Source organism: Myxocyprinus asiaticus, chromosome 48 (genome assembly GCF_019703515.2).
Source record: "Myxocyprinus asiaticus isolate MX2 ecotype Aquarium Trade chromosome 48, UBuf_Myxa_2, whole genome shotgun sequence".
NCBI classification, from domain to species: Eukaryota; Metazoa; Chordata; class Actinopteri; order Cypriniformes; family Catostomidae; genus Myxocyprinus; species Myxocyprinus asiaticus.
The window spans coordinates 14,505,099-14,520,197 of NC_059391.1; the positions used below are offsets into that span (position 1 = coordinate 14,505,099).

The 15,099-nt window shown below is 39.5% G+C and overlaps 1 protein-coding gene across 1 annotated transcript; it reads right to left on the minus strand.

The window, feature by feature from the left end:
• Positions 1-1,223: 1,223 nt before the first annotated feature.
• Positions 1,224-9,879, minus strand: LOC127437765 (protein disulfide-isomerase A3-like). The gene is made up of 13 exons (XM_051692925.1): positions 9,559-9,879; positions 5,859-5,937; positions 5,624-5,741; positions 5,413-5,520; positions 5,132-5,261; positions 4,194-4,310; positions 3,846-3,971; positions 3,531-3,713; positions 2,399-2,507; positions 2,161-2,289; positions 2,001-2,080; positions 1,845-1,902; positions 1,224-1,705 (listed from the first exon to the last, which is right to left on the minus strand). The coding sequence occupies exons 1-13, from the start codon at positions 9,690-9,692 to the stop codon at positions 1,601-1,603; spliced, it is 1,476 nt and encodes a 491-aa protein (XP_051548885.1). The 5' UTR covers positions 9,693-9,879; the 3' UTR covers positions 1,224-1,600.
• Positions 9,880-15,099: the final 5,220 nt, after the last annotated feature.

Below are 15,099 nucleotides of genomic sequence, written 5' to 3' on the forward strand. Positions count from 1 at the left end.
GACTTTCTTCTGTTGAACACAAATTAAGATTGTTAGAAGAACATCTCATCTCTGTAGGTCCATACAATGCAAGTGAATGGGTGCCAAAATTTTGATGCTCCAAAATCCACATAAAAGTAATCCATATGATTCCAGCGGTTAAATCCATGTGTTCAGACATATGATAGGTGTGGGTGAGAAACAGATCAATATGTAAGTCATTTTTTTATCATAAATTCTGCTCCCTGCCCATTTATGGGGCATCATGCATGAAGAATGTGAATCACCAAAAACAAAAGGACAAAGTGAAAGTGGAGATTGACTGAGCAGAGAGGATATTTTATAGTAAAAATGTATTTAAATACTGATCTGTTTCTCACCCACACATATATTTATTCAGAATATATTGATTTAACCACCAGTTGTTTGGAGTACTGTTGCCCTTTATGTGGATTTTGAAGCTTAAAAATTTTGGCACCCATTCACTTGCATTGTATGGACCTACAGAGCGGAGTTATTCTTCTAAAGATCTTCGTTTGTGTTCAGCAGATGAAAGAAAGTCATAGTCATCTGGGATGGCATGAGGATGAGTAAATGAGAATTTTCATTTTTGGGTGAACTATCCCTTTAATGACCTCTTAAATTCATGACTTGCAGCTTGTCTTCAGGTAGGTATAAACTGCTGTTTAAGACTACCACATGATTTGAAACTTGTTGGCAAGATAAAGTGTGAATACCCAAGTGCTTGATCATGAAATCTTACAGGCCTGTGAAATCCAAACACAAGTACTCTTTTATAGAACTTATGGTATTTTGTATAGAGCTTCACTGTGGTGCTGCTAGCCTATCATTGCATCTAGTGTACTAGTAGAGCACCTCATAATATGCCTTTAAGTTATTTCTAGGTCTAATTTTCTATGGTGTGGTCCATTTGGTTACAAACACCAGCAGCTCAAAATCCTTGAACAAATACATCTGCAAGGTGAGCCATTACTACTACCAGAATTAATGGCGTTCAAGACAAATACAGCAAAATGCTAGTCCATTATCTCATCAAAAACCGAAAAACACCTTTAGCCACTGGCTTATTACATGATGGTGCTATAAACGCACGTGCTGCGGATCCTTCCTACCTGCGTTGAGCTGGTTAAGAACTCTTGGGATGTTATGCACCCCAATAACACTTGTTAGCCACACTGTGTTTAGCTGCATAACTAGGTGTTGTTTCAAAGAAATTAGTACAATTATAGGTTTAGTGGGCCTTTTATTTCACAATCTTTCCAAATGTACAAAAAAAAAAGAAAAAAAAGACACGGTACAAAAAGGAAAAATTCCCCAAAATCCCCCACCCCTTTTCCATGAGAAAGAAATGTGGAATTGGTCTCAAAAGTGCATCTCTCCAAGGTACAGTTGAGGGAAAGAAATCTCAATTTGACAGAACCTGTACCTCTTCCACTTATCTAAAAATCACACATAGTCTGGCCACCACAACCTTCCACAATGTTCCCAGAGCAGCAGGCCCAAGAGAGGGCCGACATTGGGTCAGAGCACTCTGTTCACTAAAGATTGGAATATAATTTACATCTGCAAGATTTCCTCAGAGCTGATGGGCAGTCATTGTTTATAACTCAGACTTCTTTGATTTCTTCTCTTCCTCCTGAACCACCACGGGATTAGCGGCCTCTCTCTTAAGGTAGGAAATAAAGTCGCTGACTTCACGGCCTCCCTGAAAGTCAAACCAAAACCCTTGATTATCTTCACTTCTATTAGAACGCTGAAGTTGGTATGTCAGTGTAATAGAAGCAAATTCATGGTTTTTTTTTTTTTTTTTTTTACAAGGACATAAAACAGCCAGAAAGACAAACCTCATATTTCTTTGGACTCTGCTTCTGACCAGCTGGAGAGAAATATATTGTGGGGAATCTGAAAGCAAAAAGCCAGATTGAGAGTAAATCAAAATATCTGCAACAAATTAGAATGAGAATAAGACAAAGAAGTTCCACAGATGATGCACTACATACCCTCTAACTTCATATGGAGAGGGCACATCGTTAGCCGTGGCATCCATCTTTGCAATGACAATGTTTGGATTGTTGACGAGCTGTGAAATAAAGGTGGTCAGTATTTATGTTTTGGCAGCTTATCGTAAACACTCAAAACTAATCTCCTCTTAACTCTAACCTTCTCCCCCAGTTCTTTGTATTTAGGCTCCAGGCTCTTGCAGTGTCCACACCAGGGAGCGTAAAACTCAATGAGAACGTCTTTGCTGTCATCATTTACAATTGAGTCAAAGTTTTCAGCCACAAGGACCTAGAACATGATTGTGCATAGAGTAACTAGTAATGCAGGCTGTTCTCAAGTTAGAAATCTTTAAAGGAAGGTCATAGGAATCAAAACAAACAAAAATCCCCCGACGCACCTTCACAGGGCCGTCATTGTTCTCAGGGATGGGCTCGGATTTGAGGTAACGCTTCAGTTTTCCATCAAAATAATCCTGCAGGAACCTCTCCAAGGCCTTTCCATCACGACTGCAGAAACACAAAATGATTCACAAATAATAGTTTTTACCAGCCTAAACAAGGTCCTTGCACTAAATCTTGAAAGCAAGAAGAATAATCAGTTGTTCAACACGTTCATATACCCAAGCATGACATTTCTACAGGTAGCAGGAAAAAATAATAAAAGCTGATTTCAAATAGATCTTATTGATTGTCCTGCAATCATGATTTTACAATCAAGGCCGACATCTTTTCCCTTATAGGAATAGTTCACCCAAAAATTACAATTCTCTCATCATTTACTCACCCTCATGCCATCGCAGATGTGTATGACTTTCTTCTGCTGAACACAACGATTTTTAGAAGAATATCTCAGCTCTGTAGGTCCATACAATGCAAGAGAATGGTGGTCAGAACTTTTAAGCTTCAAAAAGCACATAAAGGCAGCATAAAAGTAACCCATAAGACACCAGTGGTTAAATCCAGGTCCTCTAAAGCAATCCAATAATTTTGGATGAGAACAGACCAAAATATAACTCCTTTTTCACTATAAATATTGACAGCAGTCTCCTTGGCGATAGTGACTTTAAGCTTGATTACACTTTCTAGCTCAATCTAGTACTCAGCTCATGCATCAAGCACTAGGAATTGTAATCGAGCTTGAAATCATGATCATACATAGAGACTGCAATGGCAAGATGTACAATGAAAAAGGAATTATATTTTGGTCTGCTCTCACTCAAAACCGATTAGTTCACTTCAGAAACCACTGATTCAACCACTGGAGCCTTATGAATTACTTTTATGCTGCCTTTGTGCTTTTTGGAGCTTCAAAGTTCTGGTCACCGTTCACTTGCATTGTATGGACCTACAGAGCTGAGAAATTCTTCTTAAAAAAATAAAAACAATTCATCCACATCTGGGATGGCATGAGGGAGAGCGAATAATGAGAATTTTCATTTCTGGGTGAACCATTACTTTAAGAATTGTTAAGAATCCAACAGGTACTATTATTAAAAGCGTATTTTCCATAAAACAAATCAGAGAACTCACGAGAAATCCTCCTTCATGACGTATTTGTCTCCATTGGCAGTTCTGATGCCAACAACAGGCAGCTCACCACTGCTGGCGTCCAGACCCAGCTCGGATACATCGTGGCTGAAGCTTTTCTTACTGGCCACAGCAAAGCTAAGCTTCTTGCCCTGATCCAGGAAGCTCTTAGCCACCTTCATCACCCTAAATATAGACACAAAAACGGTCAGAGCCTGATTTGGGAACAGTCTTTGCGACTTTTGCCGCCGTACATTTAAACTTGTTCTAGCCAGTGTTATGCAGGGAAGGACATCATTGACAAAAATTGTGTTTGACCTGTTCCTCCAATAGTTGGAACCCTTAGGGTTCTTGTCATAGTCCACATCGTAGTAGGCCACCAACAAATCTTTGCCTTTCAACTGGTCTTTGTTGTCATCAGTCATGTGGGGACAGATGCCAAAACTGTCAAATGGTTAAAAAAAAAAAAAAAAAAAAAAAAAAAAAAAAAAAAAAGGCCTTTTAACAGGTGTTCCAATCAACCAATTTAAAAAATATTAGATATTCAATCACCAAATATAATTAAAATGTATTATTATTAGACAAAACAATAGGCAGTAAATCCTAGCAACTGTGCGATTTCCTTGCGCATTTTAGCTTGGCAATAATAATAAAGTGCAAACTTACATGTTGTCCTGAATAAACTTCTTGATATTTGCACTTGTGAATTTGTCCTCAGTGAACTTCACACTGCCGTCTTCAAATTTGTTGCTGAGACGGGGTGGCCGGAACAATATAATGCCCCTGTAATATGAACAGTTTTTTTTTATTTTTTTTTTTTTATTATAACTAGAGGTGCAAAACAGGAAACAGTCTTCTGGTGATTAAAGGGATAGTTCACCCAAAAATGAAAATTCTCTCATTATTTACTCACCCTCATGCCATCCCAGATGTGTATTACTTACTTTCTTCTGCAGAACACAAATGAAGATTTTTAGAAGAATATTTCAGCTCTGTAGGTCCACACAATGCAAGTGAATGGTGACCAGAACTTTGAAGCTCCAAAAAAACACTAAGGCAGCATAAAAGTAATCAATTTGACTCCAGTGGTTAAATCCATGACTTCAGAAGAAATATGATTGGTGTGGGTGAGAAACAGATCAATATTTAGTCCTTTTTTACTACAAATCTCCACTTTCACTTTTTTTTGTGATTCACATTCTTCATGCATATCACCTCCTCCTGGGCAGGGAGGAGAATTTATAGTAAAAAAGGACTAAATATTGATCTGCTTCTCACCCACACCGATCATATTGCTACAGAAGACATGGATTTAACCACTGGAGTCGTATGGATTACTTTTATGCTGCATTTATGTGGTTTTTGGAGGTTCAAAGTTCTGGCCACCATTCACTTACATTGTATGGACCTACAAAGTTGTGATTTTCTTCTAAAAATCTTAATATGTGTTATGCAGAAGAAAGAAAGTCATACACATTTGGGATGACATGAGGGTGAGTAAAAGATTAGATCATTTTTGGGTGAACTATCCCTTTAAGTTCTCTCAATGTCTGCAACAGCAAAAGTTAAACTAAAACCACCAGGACTTGAAAAATGACACTTACTCTCCATCAACGTCATGTTTCTTCAGTAAGTCCTCTACATTAGTGTGGGCAAAACGGTAGGACTCTCTGAAAGCACTGGCAGCCTTGAGGAACTCTCCCTGGGCAGCACTTCCTCCATCAGCAAAGAATCCTGGAGACAAGAAGAATGATTTGATGCGATACAACGGCTAGTACCTTTTTACACATCTGAAGTTGATGAGTTTATCCAGAGTATTGATGCACAAATCCAACTATTACAGTTTAGGCCTGATCTGAGGCAGATGTTTAATGCCACCTCTCACCCACAACACTGGCATCACGGTCCCCGATGTACTTCTCAAATTCAGCCTCACTTTTGAGCTCCACAGAGGCTGGGCCTGCCTGCTTTTTCAAATGGCTAACAATCCCATCTAATGGAGTAATGAAGAAAGAATTTAACAGTCTGGTGAAGAAACTAGATATGAGACCACTTGAGGCATGGTAAGAGAAGATAGTGTTCTTGAAGAAACATGCCTGCTGTCCTAGGACCATCGTAGCTACCAGATTCCTCCCCATCCCTGAAAATCTTCAGGGTTGGGTAGCCGCTCACACCATACTTGCCGCACACATTGGAATTAGCAGTACAGTCCACCTAGAAGAATTGGAGACAAAAATTACCCACAATTCTCAACCTGACCCAAGCCCACATCATTTCAAAACAGGCATTAGAAGGGCATTCCTATCAATATGCAGGGTTGAATAACAATACCTTCACAAGTGGGACGATGCCTTTCAGACGTGTGGCAGCTGCCTCATACTCTGGTGCAAGATGTTTGCAATGTCCACACCTAAAAGTGAACGAGACACATGGGGTTTTATTCTATTGCAAAGCTACCTCACAAATTCATGATAGACTGGTAATCTTTTGAATAGCTTTAAATTTGTTATCAAGTATTTCAAGACCACAACCAGCCCATGGCCTCTTTAATAACAGGACTTTAGTAAACTTTTTTTTTTTTTTAGTAAAACTTGGTAAGAGGGTGTAAGATATCTTACTTAGTCACACTATACCTTCTTAAAAGGAATAATCCGGGTTCAATACAAGTTAAGATGAATCGACAGCATTTGTGGCAAAATACTGTTTACCACAAAACTTTGTCTCACCCCTCATTTATTATATACACACACACACACACACACACACACACACACACACACACACAGTGCATCCGGAAAGTATTCACAACGCTTCACTTTTTCCACATTTTATGTTACAGCCTTATTCCAAAATGGATTAAATTCATTATTTTCCTCAAAATTCCACAAACAATACCCCATAATGACAACGTGAAAGAAGTTTGTTTGAAATCTTTGCAAAATTTAAAAAAGAAAAAAAAAAAATATATATATATATATATATATATATATATATTTTATCACATGTACATAAGTATTCACAGCCTTTGCTCAATATTTTGTTGAAGCACCTTTGGCACCAATTACAGCCTCAAGTCTTTTTATTTTTGGCACACCTATTTTTGGGCAGTTTCTCCCATTCTTCTTTGCAGGACCTCTCAAGCTCCATCAGGTTGGATGGGGAGCGTCGGTGCACAGCCATTTTCAGATCTCTCCAGAGATGTTCAATCTGGTTCAAGTCTGAGCTCTGGCTGGGCCACTCAAGGACATTCACAGAGTTGTCCCGTAGCCACTCCTTTGTTATCTTGGCTGTGTGCTTAGGGTCGTTGTCCTGTTGGAAGATGAACCTTCACCCCAGTCTGAGGTCCAGAGCGCTCTGGAGCAGGTTTTCATCAAGGATGTCTCTGTACATTGCTGCATTCATCTTTCTCTCGATCCTGACTAGTCTCCCAGTTCCTGCTGCTGAAAAACATCCCCACAGCATGATGCTGCCACCACCATGCTTCACTGTAGGGATGGTATTGGCCAGGTGATGAGCGGTGCCTGGTTTCCACCAGACATGACGCTTGCCATTCAGGCCAAAGAGTTCAATCTTTGTTTCATCAGACCAGAGAATTTTGTTTCTCATGGTCTGAGAGTCCTTCAGGTGCCTTTTGGCAAATTCCAGGCAGGCTGTCATGTGCCTTTTACTGAGGAGTGGCTTCCGTCTGGCCACTCTACCATACAGGCCTGATTGGTGGAGTGCTGCAGAGATGGTTGTTCTTCTGGAAGTTTCTCCTCTCTCCACAGAGAAATGCTGGAGCTCTGTCAGAGTGACCATCGGGTTCTTGGTCACCTCCCTGACTAAGGCCCTTCTCCCCCGATCACTCAGTTTGGCTGAGCGGCCAGCTCTAGGAAGAGTCCTGGTGGTTCCAAACTTCTTCCATTTACGGATGATGGAGGCCACTGTGCTCATTGGGACCTTCAATGCTGCAGAAATTTTTCTGTACCCTTCCCCAGATCTGTGCCTCGATACAATCCTGTCTCGGCGGTCTACAGACAATTCCTTGGACTTCATGGCTTGGTTTGTGCTCTGACGTGCACTGTTAACTGTGGGACCTTATATAGACAGGTGTGTGCCTTTCCAAATCATGTCCAATCAACTGAATTTACCACAGGTGGACTCCAATCAAGTTGTAGAAACAGCTCAAGGATGATCAGTGGAAACAGGATGCACCTGAACTCAATTTTGAGTGTCATGGCAAAGGCTGTGAATACTTATGTACATGTGTTTTGTTTTTTTCGTTTTTTTTTTTTAATAAATTTGCAAAGATTTCAAACAAACTTCTTTCACGTTGTCATTATGGGGTATTGTTTGTAGAATTTTGAGGAAAATAATGAATTTAATCCATTTTGGAATAAGGCTGAAACATAACAAAATGTGGAAAAAGTGAAGCGCTGTGAATACTTTCCAGATGTGCTGTATATAGCTGTAATATATATATATATATATATATATATATATATATATATACACATACATACATATATATATATATATATACACACACAAGATTTCAGTAAGGCACAATGGAAGTGAATGGGGCTGGTCCATAAATGTAAAAACACTCATGGTATCAAAAGTACAGCCACAAGACGTAAATGATATACGCATGGCAAGTTATAATAATAAATAAAAAACACACACATATATATATTTTAACTGTATTTGTGTTAAAAATGCTAAAAGTTTCCAGGTAACCCTGTACCAAATCCTTTAAAATATTGATTTTACTGTGATAAAATCAGTGTTACAGCATACCAGATACCTGGGTTTTTTAGTCAAGACAACGAAATTATACTAATCGATAACATTTTACACAGTTATGGTTAGTAAGTGAATTTATAACACTAAAATCATGTCATCATGTATAGTGTTTCTGTATTTTAATGTTTATGGACTGGCCCCATTCGCTTCTCTTGTAAGTGCCAACGATTTTATTTAAACAAGGGACGAGTCGAAATTATTTTTAGTAATCAACATTGTTCCACAGATGCTGTCGATTGAGTTTAACTTGTATTTAATCCTGAACATTCCTTTAAAATACAATCAGGGCTTGATTTAGTAGACTTAATTCAATTTAAGATCACTTCCTAACAGTCACTTTATACCTACTTAACACGTTCTGAAGTTCAATTCAGATTAGTCTGCGAACCTGAACTACGTAATCCCGCGTTATCCAATCACATACGGACAGCGAAACTTCACTGACCAATCAAAAGGTTACAACGGAGGGCGGCCGCGCCTCCAAACATCCTTGTAACCGCCCACATCTGCAACCAGACGTAACTGCTCTCTGACAAAACTAAACCTAAAATAACACACATAGCACATATACATCCGAACCATCATACTTTTAAATTAAAAGTCGTAAATCTGCAAACGGATGAGATAGAACCATTTCACATAGAAGATTGAAAGCAACAACAAAAAATGTAAACGGGACACCCAAGCAGTCCACTAACTAAGCAAGTTTGCTTTTAAAATGGACATTAGAAGCTTAATGCAGAATGCAGACTATTAAATAAACTTAAATTGAACAAATGTAAGGCCAAATGACTTTTAAACATCTCGTAGCAACACAGGAAATTACAATTAACAAACAGGACGTAATAGTCATTAAACGCCCCCAACTAGAGAGCAGCATGGATTCATTCTGATCCCAGGGAGCATGTAAAAATTCCTTACCACTCCAAAAACATTCCCAGGTTTCTTGTAAATATCTTACGAACTTGTAGACTTCAAAAGTACCTAGTGAAGCAGCTCGTTACTTTCTCTTTAGCAAGCTATCATTGCAGTAGACTCAAGCACTATGCATGCAATTTCCAAACCCTGATCTTAATGGGTGGGTTTGGTATCTTGCAAGAGGTTAAGTAATATATTAATTATCACTTAAAACAACTAAAATGGTATGATTAGATTACATTAGCTAAATGCACAGTTCTACGTCCCAATGCACTTCGATAGAAACACTCAGCTCCCCATTTCAGAGCCATATTCGTATTACTCTCACCATGGTGCGAAGAATTCAACCAGGGCGAGCCCGTGATTTCCGATTCTGCTGTCAAAATCGTCATCTGTGTACTCGAGCACATCACTTGCCCGCGCGGCCACGGCGAAAGCGGCGACAAACAGCAACCTCAACATGATTTCAAACCCGGGAGACTTCAGTGCAAAACTGAGGGGAAATGGTTGATGTTCTGGTAGCCCTGGATTTATCGCTTCTTTTGAGGTGGTGCCGTACGAGGAGTATGCCAGTCAAGGCCCGGTGGATCTGCTGGCACCGTGCACTCAACGAAAGAGAAAGTGCACACAGGACGGATGTGCAAACCCGGAGCTCACCCAAGTACAAAAGTGTGGCATCTTACCATTGGATTTCAGCAGCGTCATGCTGTCGCAATCAGCCAATCAGAGCTTGGGAAATACAGACTTCCGGGTGGGAAAATCATCCTGTTACAAGGAGAAATAGTTGCCTCTAAAAAGACGATATTGTGTCACCAATAAAATTCGTGGGGTGTCATTTAAGATTATTTACAGATTTACACTGTTTAACAGGTAATTGCAAGACTTGGAAAGACACTGATTTAAAATGTGTTTTTGTAACATTGAAATTGAAAGCGCTGTACACCTTTTCTTTGACTGTATCTATACAAACCTGTTCTGGTGTGATTTGGAATATTTTATCAGGGTGAATGCTAATATTGTTATACATTTAAGGAATATTCCGGGTGCAATACACGTTAAACTCAGTCGACAGCTTTTGTGTCATAATGTTGATAGACTATATAGAATATACATTTAAAGGAATATTCCGGGTTCAATACAAGTTAAACTCAGTCGACAGCTTTTGTGTCATAATGTTGATTACCACAAAAATTATTTTGACTTGCCCCTTCTTTTCTTTAAAAAAAAAAAAAAAAAAAGAAAAAATCTGGGTTACAGTGAGGCACTTACAATGGAAGTGAATGGGGCCAATTTTTGAACGTTAAAATACTAACTTTTTCCAAAGTGTAGCCACAAGACAAGAACAATATGTATGTTAACAGGATTTTAGTGTGCTAAAATCACTTAATAACCTTTTCTGTGAAAAGTTATAGCCAATTTGTTGTTATTGTTGCCATGACAATATAATGTTAATCAAACCCTTAAATTATGATTTATACAACTTTACAGCTCAAATAGTATACAAGTTTTAACAGACAAATTAATATAAGTGCTTTTATAAAATTATAAGCTTATTTTTTCTGCCTTTAAACCCTACAAAAATTGTCCCCATTCACTTTCATTGTAAGTGCCTCACTGTAACCTCGATTTTAGCCTTTTTTTAGAGAAATTTATTTTTGTGGTAATCAACATTATGCCACAAATGCTTTTGATTGAACTTAACTTGTATTGAACCCGGAATATTCCTTTAAGGAAAAGGGATGGTTTATTTTCTTTTGATAGCAATATTGAACATTATGGAAGCCGGTTTCCACCACAATTAAATAAAAAATGTGATTCTGTAAGTCATAATAATTATATACTAAGTCATTATGGGATGCTATCTTATAATATTGAAAACATTTCTTATAGTAATTAGTATCTCACAATTAGGGCCCAAGCACTGAAAGTTAGGAGGCCCTATTGTTCTTCTAAGGATTATTATTATTAGTGCCCAAGCACTAAAATTGTGGAGGTGGGCGTGTGGGGGTGGGGGTGGGGGTGGAGGGGGGGGGGGGGGGGGTGACATGTAAGCGGGGATCTGTAGCATCCCCATTTTCACCTACAGTCACCAAATTTGGTACATATATAGTTCTCACCAAGCCGTACAACTTTTATAATTATAGTCATTAGCTCTGCCCAACAGGAAGTCGGACATTCTGGATTTTCTGAAAACTGCAAGCTCTGAACTTTTAAATACTCCTAGCAGATTCAGGTGATTGGTAGGGATGGGTGATACCACTTTATTTCTTTTTGATACAATATCAAGTACTTTTAGGCCAATATCGCCGATATCGATACCAGTACTGATACCTCTATTAAATTGAATTTTTACGAATTCTTTGGATAAAATAATCATTTTATTATTACTTAGATTTTTTATATATTTATGGGCCTAAATAGAAAATTATTAGGCTGCTTTGTTTACCCTTTATAAATTGGTTAGAATAAGCCACATATAAAACCTCAAAATTAACCATAGATATTATTATATGGTTACTATTACTAAAACTAAGATACCATGGATACAACAATAATGCTGTAGTAAAATCATAGTTAATTGGATCAAAACCTTGGTTACAGCCAAAAAAAACATGGTTACTACAGTCGTGGTTACTAGTCATGGTTAATACAATATTTTTTTTTACAGTAAATCCATGGTAAGTTTTCATAAGAGTATCATTTATTATCAAGGATTAAAGACCATTATCAATGTTTTAACAACTCTGAATTTAAAAAAAACTGTAAAAAATTGTCAGACACATCTAGGTTTGTCATTACTTAATGTGAATAACTCCAGATGCTGTTTTTCTGTCATTACCTCAGGAAAGCACTGCTCCCTCTTTGAATGAGCGCTGTGACTAAAAGGGTGAGCACTGTCTGTGACTGCTAGTGTATTTTAGTTTTTCTGTGCGTCAAGATGAGCGGAAGAAAAAATAGTTCCGGTGCCATGCAACAATTCGCTCATATAATTCTTTTATTTCCACTTGAAGCTTATGAGATGCATTAATATTCATGCAATCGAAATAATAAGATCACTTGTTAAAAAAAAACTTCAGAATCAATATTTTTATGTGAGGATCGATATTCTTGATACTTTAGTATCGATCTGCCCATCCCTAGTGATTGGCACCAAATTTGTGCAACATCATGCCGAGACATTTTAGATGCTAAATGGGGAACGGGTTTTTGATATTTTGAACGGTGTCACCATGGCAAAGCAATACATTTTGGCAAAAAATGTGAAAGAGGAAGTGCCATATATCTTCTGTGTGCATTGTGTGATTTTGATGAAAATTCAGCTGTATGTTTGGTAGTGGGGGCTGATCACATGGATGCAGCTATTATGGGTCACAGTCATAGCGCTACCAAATGGCAACAGGAAGTTTGGCACTTTTAACAGACTTTGAAGTAGCTCCCTTATGTTTACATGAATTGCTTCAAAATTCTTTAGAATAATGTCAAGACACTACTGATGTAAAATTGTCAAGGGATATTTGATATCTTAAATATTGTTGCCATGGCAACACATTAATTGTTATTATTCCTTTCTTCCTATATTTGGGTGTTTTTGAGGCACTTGGCATGCTTAAAATTTCATGAAATTTTGCACACACATCAGAGTCATTGGCCCTTAGGGCTGGGCAAAATTTCATGCATCGTTGTGTATGGAGGGCTCTGTAGTGCCCCCTTTGAAATGGGCATGTAAGACGGCCTCTGTAGCACCCCCATTTTCACCTACAGTCAACAAATTTGGTGCCTATATAGTTCTCATCAAGCTGGACAACTTTGATAATTATTGTTATTAGCTCCACCCGACAGGAAGTTGGCCATTTTGGATATTTTTAATATTGCAGTCTCTGAACTTTTAGATACTCCTCCTAGAGGATTCATGAGACTGTCACCACATTTAGAAAACATTATGCCAAGACATTGAAGATGCTAAATTGTGGATAGATTTTTGATATATTGAACGGTGTTGCCATGGCGAAGCATTAAATTAATTAAATGTGTGTGGATGGGACCTGCAGAATGTTGTCTCGGTGTGTGACGTGTGATGCTATGGCTGGGGAGGTGGTGCCAGGGCCATCTATGTCTGCTCCGCATCAAGATGATGCAAGAGAGAGAATTCCCATCCTCGAAGTTCCCTGAGGGGGATTTCCCTCTAGAGTAGTCATGTGATGAGTCCCTCAAACACACGTATGACCAAGTGAGAGTCATCGATGGTCAAAAGTTCCAGCCTGACGTCGCACTCACATACCCATATTTTTCAATTATTAAAGATCAGTTGTATCGAGTGATGCAGGACACTCAAACAAATGAAATTACAACCCAGTTATTAGTACAGAAGAGCCATCGGCAAACCCTCTTCCATGCGGCTCACCATAATCCAATGGCTGACCATTTAGGTCACGAGAAAACGCTTAACCGAATAATGGCCCATTTCTTTGGCCGGGCATTCACGGGAACATTCGCAAGTGGTGTGCAGCGTGCTGTGAATGTCAGTTGGTGAATCCACTGGCCACCCCAAATGCACCATTGCACCCTCTACCGCTAATCAAGGTCCCCTTCGAAAGAATTGGCATGGACATGTCGGGCCATCGCTTTGTATTAGTTCTGGTGGACTATACAATGCAATATCCAGAAGCAGTGCCCATACGCAACATCTCAGCACGTAGTATTGCAGAGGCACTCTTCAGAATTATCTCCCGAGTGGGGATTCCAAAAGAAATCATCACTGTTCAAGGCACTACATTTATGTCACGAACACTACACAAACTGTACAAATTGTTAGGTATTAAACTGATTCACACCAGTGTACCCCAAACAGATGGGTTGGTGGAACGATTTAATAAACCCTTAAAAAATATGATTTGTAAGTGCAAGAGGTCCCACAAGCCTCCACAAGGTTTTCCCCATTCAAACTGCTGTATGAGCGTCGGCCGCGTGGCATGCTCAACGTGATGCAGGAAGCTTGGGAGGAGGGACTTCAATACGTTCTTGATCTTAGAGCAAAACTCCACACTTTGGGTCAATTAACACAGGAGAATTTGCTCCAAGCTCAGGAACGTCAAAGCCGACTGTATGACAGGGGCACTCGACTACAGGAATTCGCACCGGGAGATAGAGTGCTGCATTACTGCCCACCTCAAGCTCTAAATTACTTGCCAAGTGGCAAGGGCCCTTTGAGGTCACACGGCGAGTCGGAGATCTCGATTATGAGGTTAGGCGAACGGACAGGGGCGGGGCACATCAAATTTACCACTTCAACCACCTAAAATCATGGAGGGAGGCAGTCCCTGTGGCCTTGGCGACGGTAGTTCCGGAGAGGACAGAGCTTGGGCCGGAAGTGGTTCTCCAACCAAATTCATTCACCCCGGTCCCGTGTGGAGACAACCCCTTGCCATCGCAGCTCACAGAGGTGGCCAAGTAGCAAGCGGAATTCGCGGACGTGTTAGAACACCATATCGAGACCACCCCTATCAAACCCCATGGTTTGTAGCCACCCCTATCGCCTTTCTTAACACGAGAAAAGGGTTTTTCAGAATGAATTGGAGGCAATGCTCGAGATGGGAGTAATAGAAGAGTCGCACAGCGTTTGGGCCAGCCCGGTGGTTCTGGTACCTAAGAGCAATGGGCCAGTCCGGTTCTGTGCAGACTATCGCAAAGTGAACGTGGTGTCCAAATTTAACGTGTACCCAATACCTCGTATTGACCAGTTGCTCAATCGGTTGGGCACGGCTCAGTTTTATTTGACACTGGACTTAACAAAAGGTTATTGGCAGATCCCTTTGACTCCAATCTCCTGAGAAAAAATGGCTTTTTCCACACCGTTCGGCTTACACCAGTT